The 20,172-nt window shown below is 35.9% G+C and overlaps 1 protein-coding gene across 2 annotated transcripts in view; it reads right to left on the reverse strand.

Annotated features, from left to right (window-relative positions):
* Window positions 1–20,172, reverse strand: part of LOC140331345 (acyl-CoA dehydrogenase family member 11-like) — a 47,760-nt gene that overhangs the window by 26,176 nt on the left and 1,412 nt on the right. Inside the window, exons 2-13 of one of the 2 annotated variants that reach the window (XM_072412302.1) lie at window positions 18,680–18,779; window positions 16,257–16,382; window positions 15,978–16,139; window positions 14,457–14,621; window positions 12,635–12,782; window positions 11,566–11,687; window positions 10,526–10,632; window positions 9,789–9,912; window positions 8,863–8,940; window positions 7,874–8,012; window positions 6,176–6,283; window positions 5,544–5,642 (exon numbers count right to left, since the gene is read on the reverse strand). In XM_072412302.1, the coding sequence (XP_072268403.1) occupies window positions 5,544–5,642; window positions 6,176–6,283; window positions 7,874–8,012; window positions 8,863–8,940; window positions 9,789–9,912; window positions 10,526–10,632; window positions 11,566–11,687; window positions 12,635–12,782; window positions 14,457–14,621; window positions 15,978–16,139; window positions 16,257–16,382; window positions 18,680–18,779 (1,478 nt within the window). The remainder of the gene's footprint in view (window positions 1–5,543; window positions 5,643–6,175; window positions 6,284–7,873; window positions 8,013–8,862; window positions 8,941–9,788; window positions 9,913–10,525; window positions 10,633–11,565; window positions 11,688–12,634; window positions 12,783–14,456; window positions 14,622–15,977; window positions 16,140–16,256; window positions 16,383–18,679; window positions 18,780–20,172) is intronic. The other variant, XM_072412304.1, reaches the window with a different exon arrangement.

Below are 20,172 nucleotides of genomic sequence, written 5' to 3' on the forward strand. Positions count from 1 at the left end.
CTCTATCTTGAAACACTATCTATATATAATCCATTATACACAGACAGTTTTAAAATAATGACTTTTAAATCACAGGGAGTGAGTAATGGTTTCTTTACTTAAAATTATACCCAAAAATGCTTTTTCCCAGTTTAGAAATTCAACTATGGAGTTCATCATTATTATGAGTATGTTGTCCAGACTTAGGTGCAGAGCAATATACTTTGTTATACAAACTATTCATTCATTATACACTAGAGTGTTGCAATTTCTAGTAATAAATTTAAAAATTTGATGACATGACATTTCAAAGCCCAAACACCTGCCCTGAAAGTTTTTCCTGTAATCCATATTTTTAAAAAGCCAAAATGGTATAGTAAAAACAATGTACATGTCAAATGTGTCCCAATCTAGTGAATGTTAATATTGTAATGAAAATGTTAATTACTGTGCATTCCCTGACTTCTAAAAATTGGAACAAGTTACACAGGTCCTGATTAATTAAAGCTCTCCAAGGCTGGAGAAGATACACTTTCATCAGTGAACTTGGGTGACCCAAGAAACCTAAAAAAGAATCTGGTGCAGGATTGGAAATATTTGTCAACAAATGGCATATGACTTTTTAAGAAGTCAATTTCAGGTTTGCTGATCCAGCTTTGGATTATGATAAATATTTTTTTATTTAATAAATCAGGCCCACAGAGTAAGCAAAACAGTTTTTTTTTGAAAGAGGTTAGTAGTCGCATCTGGTCACCAATGGTATCATTCATAATCCCTTCAGCACAGTTTGTTTTTTATATTTTACTGTGGTTGCTTTATTAAAGTAATGTTACATTACAACTGGCATATCAATTACTGTGCCATTGCTGCTTTCATAGAAAATGTCAACTGCATATTTTTAAATTTATTTTTTTAAAGGAGATATATTTTCTTATTAGAATCTGCATTTTACATGAATAAATCTTTAATTGTAGTAGATTGTAATTGTCATCTTGACTAACAGCGCTTTATTATTATTGCGCATATCATATATTTGCCTGTTGTATACCTATGGATAACCTGAAACTCAAATCATCGTAAATAATTGTGTAGCAGAGGATATATATTCCTGGTGCTCGTATTTCACCTAATGGTTAACATATTCATTATAGTCGTCTCATCTGGCCAATGTTATCCACACAGTCTGGTTTGCCATTACAGGTTGACAATTGAAAATCCGGCCATCGATAATCCGGATCCTTTAGTTTCCCGGCATGAATTTCAGATCGCATTATAATATAGGGACTGCATTACACTGTTTGGCCACTAATGTTTTTATGGTGCTGTTTTGCAGAAACAGCTGTTAAGTCTTGCTTGCTAAACTAAATACACGCTAAGACGTGCCTGCTCCCTGGAACTGAGCCAGATGTCGGGGGTGCTGTTTGGAGGTAAGTATAAAAAAATCCGACACTCCTCAGGTCCCTAGGTTGCTGGATTTTCGAACGTCAACCTGTATTTATATGTCTAACTGAGCTATAAATAATTAATAACTTTCACTACATATACTTACATTTCTAATGTTCCTGCAACCTGCTTGAAATGTTGGTTGGAATGGATACCTGTTTTTGCTGATAACTAGGAATGCCAGACACACAAATAATCTTCCTGAAAGCTTTATCTCTTTTGCAGCAGCTGTTTTTTGGCCACCAGCAGAGGAGACAGGTGGACAGTTCATTCATTCCAATACAAAGTGCATTGTTCATCTATATTTCAGTTCCCTCTAATAGTGACCTTGAGCAATTGCTGCAGAACTATCTAAACACAATAGGTTGTATTTACCAAATACAGGTAGTACCTGGTTTAAGGACATCCAAGATACAGACGCCTCCTAGAGACAAAGTAACTTCCCTGCTCACTTGTGTTTAAGGCGGAGGCTGGAGGGGGAGAGGAACACTTGCAGAAGAAATATTTTGCTAAACACAGCTGAGGTTGGGGGTGATCTTAAGGGGGTGAGCTCTTTCTGCAGCCTTTTGTAACTCTTTAATGACCAACACAAAACTCTGCAATTGCTCCTTTTTGCATATCAAAGCACTGCTTGCTCCAGAAGTTAATAAATGCCTAGGCTCCATAAAGTTTTTGCTTTGTTTGTGATTAACTCACAGTGAGGATTTTATACAGTAACTGACACCAAGCTGCCTAAAAATATGTTGAGACATCTGTCCTAATTGCATTTATTAAAATAATGTACCTGTTCTACCAAATTCAACTTAAGAACAAACCTACAGTCCCTATCTCGTATGAAACCTGGGGACTACCTGTTTACATGTCAAGGTGAATTATCACCTTGCACAGGATATTTAATGTTGCATATAGGAAAGCTATCATGCTTGCACATGATTAGATGGTTAAAGTAAAAGTGAAGCTACACCTCATTTTACTAAGCTAAGTGAAATATCCTTTGAAATTGTATAATTCTCTTTGCTAGGTGGACAGACTATGTGCTTTAAGAAAATAACCCTATAACCCTAATAATTCCAAGTTGGAGGTTCCCAGTGTGACACTACCACATATCAGCAGCAAAGGGTATTGGGATCCTTGATTCCAATGAAAATAGAAGCAAATATAGGAGAGAAAAAGTCTTTGAGCAGGTGGAAGATGGACCATATCTAGTCAAAATTATATATTGTCTTTAGTACCTTTATGTCAATAGTTGGAACAATCATGCAGATCTGAAGTTTAGATTTCATTCTGCAATTGATGTTTGCATAAAAAATCCAAACATAGTGATAATGTACATGAACTTCAAGCTTCAACTGTTCAGAGGCATATATTCTTTCCTAATTTCCAATAAAGATCCTCTGATATCTTCAGGAACATAGAGATACCTCAAAAAAGCATCTTTTTATTTGTTTATACTTGGGTTATACTTGGTTTATACTTGGGCCTCTAGATGGCACTGTGTCTTTATGTAAGGTGTATAGCAAATCATCTGAGACAGGGTTTGTAACACTTTACATGAGTACACAGCGCCATCTGCTGGTGATCAACAATAATGTAAAAAAGATCATTGAGGAGCAAGATGCAAGACCATCATAATCAACTCAAAATTACAAAATACTTTACTCTCTACAAATGGTGAAAAAAGATAAGCAGACTGAGCCCATGTCATTTTATATTTTTTTTCTGTGTAACTCAACCAATAAATAATGTTATTTGGCATTTTGATAGTAAAGGAGATTAATGATGCGCCTTCGATCTGAAACAGATGTTTTAATCATAATGGAAAGACTTGTGCTCTGAAATTTTGCAGTGTTAAAAGTTCACTAAGGGAGTGACTAAACAACCGAACCTCAAAGACTTACAACACATTTTGCCTTTCTGAAATATTCAGTTCCCTGGCTCCAAATAATTTTGTCAGTTGGCCTCATTTATTAAAACTCTTCAGGACTGGAGAGGATACACCTTCATCTGGGTGATCCAGCAAACCTGGAATGGATTTCTTAAGTCTTTTGCTATTTGTTATTAAATGTTTTCAGTACTGGGCCAGATCCATTCCACGTTTGCAGTGTCACCCAGCTTCACTGATGAAAGTGTATCCTCTCCAGTCATGGAGAGTTTTAATAAATCATGCCCATGGACTCAAAATACTAAAGCCAACAGGATACAACATGACAGCCAGGCAGCTAGCACTTTCAGAAGGCTGAAGCAACATCCATGCACATAAACATAACTTTACCTTTTTTTTTAAGGAATACAATTTAATCTAGTTATACATTATTTAAAAATACTAAATTATTAATAGCGTTTCTAAATTTTTGCAATCGTACCCGCATTTCTCCTATATGTTACCATCCTATATTATGAGGACTTCTAAGAAAAACCTCTTCTACACAAAACTGTTTTGCTCCAATTGAGGAAACAGAAGGGGCAGAACATTCTTGTTAGGAGTACTATAGTTCTGAACACCCACTTCTACTCTAGCAGATATTAGTGTTAATTTTATGTTTAACCATGTATTGAGTTTGACACTTGATACCCTGGATCAGGGGGTGTCAAACTCAAATACACAGTGGGCAAAAACTAAAAACTTAGACAAAGTTGCGGGCCAAACTTGAAACTGAAAGAGAACCGCTACTACAATTCCCTGCGTCAAGAAAACAGTCCAATGCGGGGCTTAATGTTATGAGGGGCTGGAACTCCCTCTTCACTGAAATAGCACTGCTACTACAACTCCCTGCGTCTATAAAACGGTCCAATGTGGGGCCACACATAGGCAGAGAGGCTGCTGGTCTATAGACGCAAATGATGCCGGGAATTGTAGTAGCTGTGCTATTTCAATGAAGCGGGGAGCAAGCTGCAATTCATATTTAGGATTCTTTTGGAGGCCAAAAGACGTTGCCAGACAGATTTGGCCCCCGAGTATGTTGATCAAAGATGGATGAAGGAAGAATTGTGCCATAGACAGGGTTACAGCTTTGACTGGCATTTAAAGGGACTGTAAAAGGCACAGAGCGGATACCCTGTTAGAACTGGCTGTACTGGCATGGTCTACGTTTCAGATTTTAACTGTCTAGAAGAATCTGTACCTGGGTCCCCATTAACTTGGTAAGAGATTAGCAACAACTCCAGAAAGGGACGCTGGATGAACTAATCATAGGTTCAGTGTTGAATAAAAAACACAGAGATCGGTATCACCTGTTGCATAGAATTGCTGTTTATCCTTTAAGTGTTTACATTTTACATGTCATCTAATTTCCTGTACAACACTTATGTCTGCTAGACTCTGCTTTCTGTATCATACACCATTGTTCTGCAGCTGCACATTTTTGTTATATTCTTGTACACTCAATAAGCTCGATATCAATAAATGAGAGGTACATATTTTCAACGTTTTAAGTTTATAAAGAACGGAACGAAGGATTATGGTTGGATTACTTCCTGTAATGTCAACAATTTCAGGACAACTGCATGTACAGTGTTATTTTAAATAGCAGCTGAACCTAAAACAAAATATCTGATTTCCTATTGAATATGTATCTAAGCATAAACCTAATGTCAGAATATCAGAATAGCCTAATCAGTCTTACATCACATTATGTTTATATTTAAGGCACTCCATGGCTGACTGACAGTCTCACAAATTTTGAGATGAGATTTGGTAATATCAAGTTTAGGCTGCTCATTGTTTTCCTTTGATGGGGAAAAGGCTGCACCCAAGGTGAAAAGATCTCCTTGCTTCTATTCCATCCATACGCATTCTGTAAATCTGTGGTCTATCCTGCTTCTTTTGAAAACTATCCATCAGTAGGGAAGCTTTGACATGAGGAAGCAAAGACATGTCCTCTACCAACAGAGCTGCTTGAACACAATGACACAATGCAGAACAAAAAGTGGTATAGCAAATGATTAGTGCTCTACTCCAATATGGAGAGGCAAAGCCTTACAGGAGGGTGAAGAAAGTACCTATGATCCATCTATTTCTATATACAAATTTGTCCCTCTGGATTGGAGTATAAAGTTCAACCATAGGATGTAACATATTTTGTTTTTCACTGTACATAAACTGCATGTGTATTTTCACTCACCACTGCTCCACCATTTTTTCCCATTAATTATGTAGCTATCTCCATCTCTCTGGATACTGCACTCCATGTTGGTGGCATCACTGGAAGCTACATCCGGCTCTACAACAAAGTAAAAACACTTTTGGAAACAGATTCATTAATTTAGGAGGTAAATTTACAAAGATTTTGGGGCCCTCCGCAGCAGATCAACTACAAGTTACAGGTCTCGCTGCATAATGACTACAATACCCATTTGTATTAGGACCTGTGAACTACATGCCATCATGCCAGCAATCTGCAACTCATGGTTTCAACTGTTTTTCAGTTTTATGTAATAATGTAAAAATACCTAGATCTCATTAAGACATTTCCAATACATTAAATGCCAACTGTCAATCACCTGTAATTCAGACAAGCATTGGAGATCTAATTGGAGAAGTGGAAAACTTTAGACATCCATGCATATCAGCTAACTTAGATTAAAAAATTTTTAAAAAGCTGCCTGCCCATTGGTGGTAATGAAAATAAATATTTATACATACAAATTGAAGGATCCGTCTTTTTAAGCATCTACAATGAGATATTTTCTTATATTGATGAGTAGTAGAGAAGGGTGGGCATATTCTGCACCGCCTGGTCTAAAGTGCTCATACCTGTCATACAGAAACAAGACTGAATTTCTCCGGCAAGAAGAGGTTCCAGCCAATTTTTCTTTTGATCTTCAGTACCATACATGTGAAGAACCTCCATGTTGCCTGTATCTGTAGATGACAGGTATATTATATTAAATATCAAAGTCTAAAACATGACAGACAATGATGAACAAATGAGTACCAAATTAATCATCTACATAATTAGCAGAATAACTATTCTTGGGGGTCATTCCATGTCAAAACAGCACACCTTTTCAGAACAAATTAAAGCATACCACTTCAAAAATGTATTTGAAACTACATAAACCATTATTATATTTTTATTGTATATTAGGCTCATTAAAAGACATTTTATTTTTCTGTCTCAGTTATATAATCTTGTGAGACATGCCAAAACAGTTCTGCATGCTCAACATTTCAACTTTCATTGAGTGAAACCAGTGTGCAAGAAACATTGGTGGTTGGCAAAAAAAAAACTAGAAAACAGGAAGATGGGGGGGTCATGGTTACATTTTTACATCCATTACATTTACATAAGACTATCCCCATCATTTCTTTATTCCCCGTCTTCAGTTGAGCTGCGATTCCCATCAAAAGATGTTTTAAGTGCAGTAAATACAGGAATACCTACTCCCACATTTTCTATCCTTGGAACAACATGCAGAAAACTGTTTGTGCCTTTCTGTTGCACAGTTCCTCGAAAAAAAAATAATATTTATATTTGTGCCTACTCTATACACACAATACATCTGCAACTTACTACAAAGCACTAGTACATGAAAACATGTTTTATTAGAAGATTCTACTACATACATAAGTCATTTTGCATGTGTATATACAGCCTCTCAACAGTTTTATTAGAGGGCTGTTCTTGGTAATAAAGTTTAACTTACGGCACATATATTTCTCTTATCATTTATCTGTATTTGTATGATAGCTTCAAGGACTGTTCAGCTAGAACTGCAGAAAACCTGCTGCCCTTTATACTTATTCCTAACTTGTTATTTTGTACTGTGATCTAGTCTGAGAATATGTTTGCCTCATTAAGTCTCAAACTCTATCGGTTAGAACTTTACACTTGCGTTCATGGATCTGCAAAACTGCAGATTTATAGTGGTTCCCACAATTCCTGTTAGATTGTTTTTTATTACTATGGAGGAAACAGCAAAAAGAAAGAACCGAGAACATCCAAAATGATAGTGAAAATCTTAGGAATTATGGTAGGAAGACATAAAGCAGTCCAGGGGATAACCGAGAGTGTGAAAGAGGCCTGAAGGCTGGTTGCACTCCAACAAAACATTGAACATATGATAAAATCACTGTTATTTTAGGAACGTTTCCCATGAAATCTCTGAGATAAGTGTGCATGGATCACAAATATGTACCAAATATGACTGTTATAAATCTTTAAATAAACATATAAGAATGATTTAGGTAATGATAATAATTATTGGGTCAAAGTTCAAAAGGTACATACTGATGCTGCCGCATTTGGCTTGGATTAAAAAGCACTGGCTATAGAAAGGTTAAATGTACCATAAGATTCTGATCTTTGTAAGAAGGCGCACCCTTCATTTACAAGGTAGCATGTTTGGCACAAAATAGTGTGTACAGATATACAAACACAGAAAAGTGAGAGTCTGTAACCTTTACTTCTACATTTGACTAAAAACAACTATTTACTGCCATAATGTATACCTGGTGCTTGGCAATTAAAAACTTCCGGGGCAAAGAAACATTTTCCTGTTTCCTCTGCAATGAAGGCATAGTCAGTCTGGCTTAAACCACTTACAGATGGAAGGAACAGGTTCCATAAGCCTTCAGCTTGAGCTAATTTCTAGAAACATATTAAAATAAATGTATGTTACTGATATTGCACAACAGTAAGAGATATATTCAGTATTGGCATCAAAAAAGCTACCATCCACCTGTCAAATTAAAGTGTATCCTCTCCAGCCTTGGTGGGCTTTAACAAATCAGGCCCAATAAATGAAATATGGGATGGCACATGTACACAATGCTTAAATGTTAAGCACGTTTGTTGTCCACCTTCGTTCTCATTAATTATTATTTTATTGCAAAGCTTTTGATTGAAATTAAATCAAAATATTTTACAAAAGAAGTCCTGCATTTAAGCTACAGATACTAATTATTTTCAGTGAAACTGCCTACTGTTCTAAAGTTGTCAGTCCTACTGCTCCACACCGCTTGTCTCCCCACTCAGCTGTGATTGGCTGGCAGAAATAAGTAGCACAAGTAGCACATCCTGCAGGGAAACAGATGCAGACAGAAAAATTGGAGCTGACCAGTTATAGCCACCAGGAAATCTGCGGAACAGAAGACAATGCCGAAATATACCCATTCCCAAAAAACTCCCCAATATGAGGTGGGCACTGAACAGGCAAAATGCTGTAGGCAATGGCCTGGTTTGTTAGTTTATTTTGAATAAACAAAGGTGTACAATATCTTCTCTCTTGATATCATGGCCAGCTAGTACCTTAAATAGCTTCTCTGCTGATAACATTTTATAATATGGAATTCACATAACGTGGTTTTGCTAAAGATAATAAACATATACGGTATTATTTTCGCTAAACAAAACTAAAGAAACTGAATCATTGTGTTACCAATACATGAAGGTCTGCAGTTTTTAAATTTGCTATGTGAAATACTAGCTGGTAAAGTACCTTGAGCTTCTCTAGGACGGCAGGCTTCTCCCATCTCAATGGAGAGTTTTCATTTTTAATATAAAATTCTACAAACTCCTAAAATAGAAAAATAAAATACATCTGCTAAATATAATGAAAAACAGTGATATGAACATACATGAGTTAAAATAAATGGCCAAGATTTTGAGTAAACCTGACCATACTTACTATTATATATGTATATATATATATATATATATTTATATATATATATATTTATTCAAATATGTGGACCCCTCTAAATAGATTGAGGTATTTCTAGTAAACGGTACCTTCAATGCTATGAAATGCAAAGATATATTAAACAAAAGATTTAAGGTTGGTAAAGCTGAAAGAAGCAGAAAATACATAATTAGGCCAATGGATTTAGAATGGGTTGTCCAACAAACTCATGTGTGTGGTGATCAGGTGTCTACAAACTATTTAGCATATATTGTACTTATAACAGATGTTTGCAAGGGACAGTAGAGATATATTACCCATTCTTGTAAAGGACTAACACTGACAACTGTCATTTTAGAAACTGGTAGCCCCTGTGAGCTAAAGCATTCACTAACCAGCTCTACTCCACACTATCAGAAAGACTCTTTTTATTGGCTGCAATAGTAGAGTATCACTCCTATTGGTGCATTCTTACCACTGGAGTTCCATAGAAATACAAAAGTGGTGACTAAGTTACCCTGATTTCATGAAATATTAGAGAGTAGGCCCAGCCAAAACATTTAAGTCTAAATTGCAATGTGAAAATTGACAATGAAAACACATCTCTTTATAATAAGTATTACACTATATGCTACAAGCTGATCAATATATACACATCTCAATACAGTATGGTAAAGTAAAATGATAATGCTGATACTAAGTACATAAATACATATAGTGTACTTAGTGTATTGTGCACCTACCTTCTGTGCTGGAAAAATGTGCTGTTTCATAAACTCCTTCACTTTCTTTAAAACCTTCTGTCCTTTGGCGCTAAGCAAGAATAGTTCACCAGGGGATCCAGATAACTCTACTATTGTGTGTTCTCTAAAAGTAATATCAAAAATCAATATATTGGGAAATACTGTAATACCTAAAATTGGAATATGCAAACTAGAAATATGTGCAAAATGACAAATATGCAGTCTTCATGGTTTTAGGTTTAGGGGCCAAATTATGTATATATATATATATATATATATATATATATATATATATATATCAATCAATGGCTTAATATTTGCACATATATATTTTTTCACAAATCAATTAGGAACATTAAAGGTCTAGCTTTGTCCAAATATGAGAGTCCAAGGATTCTCCAGGCATCCCCAGCAATTTTGATGCTATGTTCAGGGGCTTTGCAAATTAATTGCAAAAGCTGAAAATTCCTGAGGTCAAACTTTTACTTTTTACATTCAACTTTTCAATATCAACTTTTTGCATAATTGGACTAATCACTACTTCATTCTGTTTTCTGCTAGGAAGAAACCAGTGTATTGCTATGTAACGTGGGCAGAAATATAAGGTGACAGATCATTGTTATATAATGCTACTTTTCTCCAAATGATTTGCTCCACACCATTGCCATAAATAAGTGTTTTATCTTGATATAAAAAAACACTATTTAGCCCTATTATAATACAAGAACAAATCTTACCGTTTAGCTAATCTGAGTCCTTGTTCAGCCAGAGGTTGAACCATATCAGCAAATATGCTGGCATTTTCCCCGCTCGAATTCCCAAGAAGAAATCTTGCATGAATACCCTAGATAACAAAATATTAATCTTAGAAGTTAACCACATGAATGTCAGTTTTATTGAGCTATAGGGCTAAACTAAGAAAATCTAATGTTTATGGAAAACCAGATAAGTGGGCTGATGGAATTACATACCAAAGCCTTATTTGTTTGTAAAGGTCCAGCCCTTCCTTTTTGATCTACCTTTTGCTCAATAAGGTCTTCTGTCACATTAAAGAAGAAATAAACTTGCTGGTGGGTGGTGAGCTTCTGCCATAATATGCAAGTATCAGCATACTTGTCAATTATGGCACATAGTTGCACCGCATATCTCTAGTTTTAAATAGTACAAAGTCCTGGTGTTCTTAGTTTTCTCAGTTTAGGTTTAAAAGAGTGAAGCAGAAAAAGATGAATTAATTAAAGAATGGCTTTTCTGCTATATACCAGATTCAATATTTTTGTTACAGCTATACCAGATTACTAAACTTCAGAGTACAGTGAGGTTGCTGAGAGCCACACATCCAAGCATTCCTGTACCAATGGTTGGTGAGCAGAGGTTTAATCCCAGGGCATGGTAGCTATAATCTCAGTTGTTTTATTAAATAATCTTTGGAAATATGTCCATGCAGATGTCAAATCCCACAAGCATGACCTATATTCAAATTAAGCTTGATTAAAGAAAGTTTTAAATAAATAAATGAATCCTCTTTTTTGCAGCACTCAAAACAAAACCTTTTGGTTCAGTAAGGGACCACTAACACCCCAGTTATTATTATTATTTAAATCAATAATACAGTTAGAGTGATTATAGATTGGAAAGACTTCTCATCAGTGGCACATGAGATACACCTGTCAAAATGTCAATCAAGACAAAGTCAAATGACTTTTTGTCAAATGAGATTTTCTCTTTAGTTTAATTACACAGGAATTAGGAGTTTAGTTTTTCTAGAGATCACCATTACCTGTAGTATCCCAGCCAGCTTAAAGAAGGTAAGCGCAAGAAAAAAGTTCCAGTCATGCACTGATGACTCCACACCTCGACACCGGTTATATATGCTCATCAAGTCCTCATAGGCTGGCATTCCTAATAAATAAAGAAAACATGAAGCCTTTCAGCAATACAGTTAATAACTCAGATAAAAACTATGTATATTAGAAATGATTTCTGTTTGATTGATTTTAAACATTTCTGTCATCAGGTGCTCTCACCTGAGCAACAAGGAAGCACCTCTGGTAACATAGCACAACAATTCACAAATATACAGCAAAACCTTTATTATATGAAAGCAAAATGTTTACCATTTTGTGCACACTATAAAAACTGACATGTGCAGCTCTACATAGATGAATGTACGACTACGTTTTGTGTTTTCCAAAATACATGCATTTTGCCATTTAAATGGGCAGCCAAACATACCACATTCCACATAAATGTAGTGCATATGTAGCTTCTGCATTGTGCAAGTGGGCAGGTAGGGTGTGTTTGGGGTAGCATAAAGGTTACAGGCCAATCCATCAATGTGTGACATGCATGTTGTTGCATTAACACATGTTTTCACATGGAAATGCATGCATTCATGTAAAAGCACTAGTGGGAATAAGCCCTAATGGATGTTTGTACTCAATTCATTCTCTGTTAGTTTATTGGGGTAACACACAATTTTTTTTATTTCTATTTGATATCAAGTTGCTATCATAAAAAGATTTTCTTTGGAATGTTACTATCAGATGCTTACTGGTTGCTACTTCTAAGTTTATTAGTAACTGCAGGGGTACAGACACTAGAGGGATATTTGACCTTTGCTTTGTCAATTGTCCAAGCTCCCAGAGGAGACAAGTACTGTATATCCATCAGTAGAACCTTGGATGACTCCACCAATTGAGTAATGGGACAAAAATCGTGTTTTTGGTTTTTCAAATTAATGGTTTAAAGTGTTATCACCATGGGCAAGCAGACAACTGGCTTTTTAAAGGAGGTCAGCAATGGCATCCAACATATTTCTCTCGACAAAGGTTCCCTTTATTCCTTACCTTCGATATCAGTGAAGGTTTTGCCAGTATCATGTCCCAATAACCGTACTTCTTTAGGCCAAAAATAAGGTCCTACAAAGTAAGCCAAGTCTGACATAGGATGTCCAATGGTGGACAGTTCCCAATCCAAGACGGCTATCACACGAGCCTAAAAGACAGCACACTTTACTTATAAACATCAAGACAAGATGCTAGAAAAACATAACACAATAAATGTGTGAAGCTTTTTCTAAAGAATAATTAACACAGCTGAATATGTGTAACATTTTGTTCTGTAATGCACATTTCCGTTTATCTATTTACACATATATCCACAAACAGATTATATTTGGACAAAAACTGTTTAGAAACCATTAAGAAGTCAGCAAGTGAAAAATAATGATGATTTATTTTTTGTAGTAAGAGTTTAACATTTGAATGTGTGGATAAAATGGGGAAAGGTTGGGTGTTACAGTTGTCTGTGTTCCCACTAGGGGTTTCTCCTTCTCATACTGTTAATCAGTGATTGTCACTAGCTGAAACAGCAAGGGAAGGGGAATGAACATGGAGAGCAATAAAAAAAAACTTTAGTAGAGTAAGGAAGGGACAGAACATTTTGCAGGATTTTTTTTCTGTATCTGTGGGTTTGTGTTTGTGTTTAAACTTCCCACCCCAAGTAATGGTATCATCTAAGACCAAAAGCAAGTTAAAAATAAAAACTTAAACAATTTAACAGAAATAATCTGATACAGGTTCTAACCTTTCTTACTTTACCTAAAACTACATTTGGAAACTATTTTTTCATGTGTTCATCATTCATCCAATTATTTTTATGTATCTCCAAAGATCTCTTCATCTGTTATGATTTATATTTATTTGGAGGAATGTTTTAGGATGCAATATGAATCAGATACCCAATCTGGTTTAAAAGGAAACTATAATTTGTTGGGTCGATTTTAAAGTTTTATAAGTTTTTTACATTTTTTTTTTGTTAAACACTGTCCATGACAAAGGATCTAAAAGTATAATAGATTAGTAAAACAGAAAACACAGGAAAAGTCTTTTGGCTTTAGACTGGCTCTCAACTCTGTGTGTAACCCACTGCTTAGGTTACTGATCACTGTAACCAACATAGGACATGAAGACACAGCTGCTTGAATCAAAGTCAACATCAAGTTCACTTCAATAATTTATATTTACCTGACTATCTGATTTAAAGCAATTTAAAATGTCTATTGTCTACTAAATCTACTTAAGTATGTGTTTTTTTTTTTTTTTATTGCAAGAAGGAGCACAGACTCGATCTGATCAGGGCCTGCTTTAAAATTATATTTGTTCTGACTACTACAGAAAAGAAGTGGAGCTTAAGACCAAGTATTACATTTAAACACTGTTCTAGCCAAACTGACCCCTTACCCTAATACTTCACAGTCAGTATAATTTTTTTTTTTTTTTAGAATCTTGGGCTTGTTCACACCAAAAGCATTTCTCAATGCAGTCCCAACCAAAAGACAGAACACATAATTTAATTTCCTATTGATTCAGTGCAGACCAATGTGCTATATTAGTGTGAGCTGAAAGAACAGAAGAGAAAGTTGCAATTTAGCAATTTATTGCAACTTTTTTTTTTTTAAAAACATAAAAAACAAAAAAATAAATAAAAACACTGCAACACATGTAAAATATGCATTACAGCATGGTGCAATGCACCACAGATATGGTGTGAGCAAAAAATTAGGATGATAAGTTGAACTTTTATTTTAATGCAGATATTATACATGTTTATTACATACTCAGATTCATGATATGAATATATAGTGCTTGTTGTACAAAAAACATTTACCTCGGTGGGATGGAATATGATATTGTCAATTCTGAAATCTCCATGAATAAGGCACTCTTCATTGTCATTGCTTGGCAAATTATTTATAAGCCAGTCAGCTAACTGGTTCACTGCTGGTATATCAGTGTGTGCAGCACGGTCATACTGCTTCTTCCATGTGAGTACCTGTAATGGATTTACAGAAAGTACGTCAGTGCACTAAACATTATTATGACAACTATCAGTATGCTACCTACTTACTTTTAAAAGGTAAGAAAAAAAAATTCACTATTGTTAAAAACCCTACTCCAGACACATTAAAAATAATGAAAATTGTCTCTCTCCTTCTCTAATATAAAAACTATAACAGTAATACATCATGTACTATGCCAAAAACCATACAGAGCTTTCCTAAATATAAAACTATTATGAACTGGTGTAATAATGTCCAGTATTGTGTATACCACATTTGTAAGTAAATCGGTCTATTTTCTCTGCTTTGCTCCCTCTATTTGTACCACACATATATTGTGATTTCAGATCATACAGGAACTCACCTTTTGTAAAACTCACATCTCCATTATAGAAAGGTAGCTTAGGCTAATTCAATACCTTCCCACTATTCTTCCTAAAGCTGTAAGAACACGAGATATTTGTTGTTTGTAGAGATGTCCCCCATCATTGTCAAATTCTATGGGGAAAGATGCAGTAGGGTGCCTCTTGCTCATTCCCTCGCTACAAAAACTGAACAGTGCTGTATTTGCAGCACTTATTTGTTGTTGTATCACTGTAAATGACCAGATCATTTCCAGCTCCATAAATCTAAAGTGTTTACATAGCTTTATGTATAGCTTGCCCCTTGTTACAGAACATGGCAGTAACCAAGCATTTAATGTTTTATAATCTTCTAGATGATTTAGTTATCCATATCAGCTAGAAGGACTTTAGCCATATATCTTAAAGTGATTAGAAAACATTGGAATGTTGTATTACTGCCACCTCTCTGAAATACAAAGGGCAAGTAAAAATGAATAGAAGACAAGAAAAAGCATTTACCAAGGGAGATAATGTATGAGCCTAAATACCCTTCTGTTTTGGGGAGATATTAAAATAGAGGATCTTTAAAAATTATAAATTTTGCAGTAGCACTTCAGAGTTTTTATATTTTTATGTATTAAAAATCTAAAGCTTGGTATTGTAGGAGGACAGACCTGCACACAGTAATAATCACCTTATTCCATGATCCAGAGACAGCAGGCATTCCAGTTGCTGGAATTTAGGTTCTACCAGTGGCCAAGTTTATCTTGATGATATGGCTGCTGATCATGCACTGATTACACACTAAACCAGAAGGGGGAAGACAGAGAAAAAGTGGGACTCTGGGAAAGGTCTGTAATTGCTTTTCACATTGGCTTAACACACTGTATATTTGTGTTGGGCCAAGGCTGCCCCTAAAATGAATGGTAACTGACATTGTGTGAACAGCAGGAGCTAATGTGAAGGAACCCCCATATTGTACATAAACATAGGATATCTTCTTACCTGTCTCTGGCAATATCCTTTTCCTTTGCCATACCCTGTAAGTTTTAGTTTATGTATGTCAAATGAATGGAGCCTGGCGAGTGTTTCAGTGAGAGCCACATACAGTGCTGATCTCTCTGCAGGGTGGACAGCTGAGAGAGTGAGATCTCGAAAAATACGACCCTGTAATTGGGAAAAAAAAAACACTATTTTTGTGAAAATATAAATAAAAAAAAAAAAAAACACCATCATTTTGTAAAACCAAACACTGTATTATAATATTTGTGTGACTTGGCTGACCTCCACATGTGCCATCAGATAGAATTCAGTTCCAATCACTGTCACATCATTGCAGTAGAGTAAAGTCTTTGGGACCGGAAATCCAGCAGCAAATAAAGCTTTCTGTACTTCATATTCCCGTTCAATCTAAATATATGAAAATTTTTACTTAGTTATATGCAGAAAAATTAGATAAATATTTTAGAGAGGAGAGACCCGAACATGAACAGACAAAAGATATAGTTACATAGTCAGTCAGTTTGAAAAAAGACATAAGTCCATCAAGTTTAACCACTAGAGAAATAAACATATCCCAGATAAAAACCCAATAGACATAGATGATCCAGAAGAAGGCAAAAATACCCCTGGTACAATTTGCTCCGACAGGGGAAATAAAACTCCTGCCTGATTCTATGAGGCAATTGGATGTTCCCTGGATAAACAGTCTCTGTTATCTTTACTTTAAGGCCTTAATACCCAGTAATATTCTGTGCTTCTAGTAAAGCATCCAACTTTTTCCTAAAGTAATCTATAGTAGTTGCTGTATACTATTTCCTGAGGGAGCCTATTTCACATTTTCACAGACCTTACACTGAAGAATCTCTTCCTTAAACTGTTTTTCCTCCAGACACAAAGAGGGCCCTCTTGTTCTTTGTAATGATCTCAAAGTAAATATTTGGGCAGAGAGTTCTCTCAAGAACTTTGCAGCTTGGCATTGCATGCTGTTATTAAGTCTACGATCTACCAGAACCCCCAGATCCTTTTCCATTTCTGACTCCCCCAAATGTATTCCCCCTAGACAGTATGAAGCATGCATGTTGTTAGCTCCCAAGGGCATAACTTTACATTTCTCAATGTTAAATGTCATTTGCCGCTTGGCTGCCCAATCAAACAGTACATCCAGGTCTGCTTGTAGACAAGATTTTAAAACATATAAACATAAAAACCAAATATTTAATATATAACAGGGTTAGAGCTCCTGTAAAGTTTTTACTGCTGTCTGCATTCTCCCTAAGCTTTCACTTCCTGTATCTTGACAACAGGAAAGGAAAGGAAGTCAACCCTTAGAAAGTCACATCTGTGGGGGTTGAAACAGATTAGTTTTGGGATCTAGATATCACAAGAACAGAAAGTAAGGTAAAATCCTCTTAACAGGGGAACAGAATGTGAAGCAAAAGGCAATGTTCACTCTTCCTCATACTAATCAAATTTATTACAAAATCATACTAATACATATACAAAAATTCTACCTAAACCTCCTATACAAATTTTGAATCTGACCATCAATTCTGAGTTTTGAAACTATTTACAAAACAAATGGCACTACAGTATAACAAAGTGTTAAACACAACAGGGTTCTGGTCTCATAATTTTCAAAGCCAAGTATTGTTGTTTGTTTGTTTTTTTTAAACAAACATTTTGTGGTATTGCAAATATTGATGTAATTTTCACACGCCTATTTGCTTGCTGTTTTTTTTCATCCTGCATACACAGAATTTGAATAAAAAAAAAAAAAAGTCAGTGGAGTTCAAGTGGAGCTTTTCTTGTGCGACACTCTGGCCCTGATTTATTAAAGCTTTCCAAGGCTGGAGAGGAAACACTTTAATCAGTGAAGCTGGGTGATCCAGTGGAATGGATACAAAAAAAATGCTAGCAAATAGCAAATGACATTGAAAAAATCTATTCCAGGTTTGCTGGATCCCCCGGCTTGAATAAAGTGTATCCTCTCCAGCCTTGGATAGCTTTAATAAATCAGGCCCTCTGCAAAGGATTTCTTCCACTGTGCAGTGAAGAGGAAGACTCACAGTAAAGGAAAATAAATCAAGCCAGAGTTCAGAGTTTGTTTTGTCTAGGGGGTTGATGCTTTACCTTTACCTTAGTCAGTATTTTGTATACTCAGTATTCCGATACTGCGTATTGTGGGCAGGACACTAGCAGTGTCATTAGATCAGCGGCACAGCAAAGCTTCTGCTATGGCTGAAAAGGACCAATCTAGCAAAGCTAGACAAAACAAGTTACTAACCCTTAAAATAGGGAGAAGGACCCAAATATTTTGACCAGGATTTAGCTTTGCAAAAAAAAAAAAAAAAACATTAGGAGGATGGAGATGGATGTAATGGACATTGATCATATAAATGATTGTGTTTCAGTGAAAGGTCTGCAGTGTAAACTATTTGCAGTTCTGAAACAAATGTATTACTGAAAAATGTAAAGATTTTAACTTTAAACAAATTCATAATTAGGAAGTAATCATGGGCAAATTGTATTTTGTTTCAGGGCTACTTTAAAACATCCGTGCAAAAAATTCGACATAAGCAATACCTTGTAATAAATCTGTCTCGGTGCTCCTGATTAGCAATAACTTGTGTGAGGCACAGTTGATCAAAGCCCTGTTATTAGTGGGTGAAATAATGATATTTATACATCTACAAATGCTACCTTACCCGATGTGCTCCAGGCAGAAGTGGTCCATGAGGCTTCTTGCGAAGAACAAATTTATTTGGACCCTTTTGCAGAAAAAATGTAGGGTTGGACTGCCCTGATCTATAAAATAAATAATTTATATATTTATATTCATGTAATCAAGTCATGATTGTCACTTTACACAGTGGACAGCTCCATAGGAAAGAATGGAGATCTGGGATGTTTGTTCAAATGCATTTTGCCATCATCACTACTTTTAAAAGTAGCATGAGTGGCTGCAATGGAATTGACTGAGCCACGTACTCTACATTGGAGTTTTTCATTGCTCGTTTAAAACAGTGTTCAGTATTCTTAAAATTCTGACCACGAGGAAAAATATGGTGATCCTAAAGTTCTCTATATGTTACAGTGATGACTGAGGAAAAAACAAGATTATTTGGAGAGCAGAATGTGGGGGATGAAGATTATTTAAAGAACAGAAAATGTGGGAATAACAATTATTTTGAGGGACAGTATGTGGGGGATAACGATTAATATTGGGAGGGTAGGATATAGAGCAGGGGTCCTCAAACTTTTTAAACGGGGGGCCGGTTCACGGTCCCTCAGACTGTCAGGGGGCCGTACTATAGTTTGAAAAAAAACAGGAGAACATTCTTATGCACACTGCACAAAACGTATTTATTGTATAAAAAACATGAAAGAACAATACTATATGCACAGCACACTTGCCGATCATTAAAAAAAAAGTGGCGTTTACTTTGGCTTTAAAATTGCTTGAGATTATTCCTTTGCATGGAAAATGCACAGATAAATTTGAATTTTCACTGTGTGTATTGAAAATGCAAATTTATCTTGCATTTTCCATGCAAATGAATAATCTCAAGCAATTCATTAACTTGCTTCTTTTTATACACCCTACCCTACACCTAACACTACCCCACACTTTTTATTAAGTAAAAAAGGGCTGCTAAAAAAACTTTGTCAGTGTCTGCTACCTGTCACTCACTGCTGCCTTCATACATCGGCTGGATCACACTGCACACTGTATCACATGTGTACATGATCAATGTGCATAGTATGTTTATACTATTTACAAATGTACATTGATCATGTACATTTGTGCTGCAGTGAGCAGGGAATGAAGGAAGCAGTGAGTCTCTGCTCTGCTCATACCTTCTCTGCCTGATGGCTTCAGCCCGACAGCTCCAGCATTACCCCGGCAACAGTGGTGTCACGTGACCGAGTTCCCTGGAGTGCAGATGGCAGGCAGCCAGAGCTCAAGCAGGAGAAGCAGCCTGGGCGGCCGGCGGGCCGGATGGAGAACCTCAGCGGGCCGTATTCGTTTTGAGGACCCCTGATATAGAGGATTAAAATAATTTATATTACTATAATGTAGGGGCTATTTTTTGGAAAAAAGAATGAGTGGGAAGACAGTAAATGTGGGAATAACAATTATTTTGGGGAAGAATTCAGGGGATGAGAATTATTTGGAAAAGGATTGTGGAGGATTCGG

This window comes from Pyxicephalus adspersus, chromosome 5, assembly GCF_032062135.1.
Source record: "Pyxicephalus adspersus chromosome 5, UCB_Pads_2.0, whole genome shotgun sequence".
Taxonomy (NCBI): domain Eukaryota; kingdom Metazoa; phylum Chordata; class Amphibia; order Anura; family Pyxicephalidae; genus Pyxicephalus; species Pyxicephalus adspersus.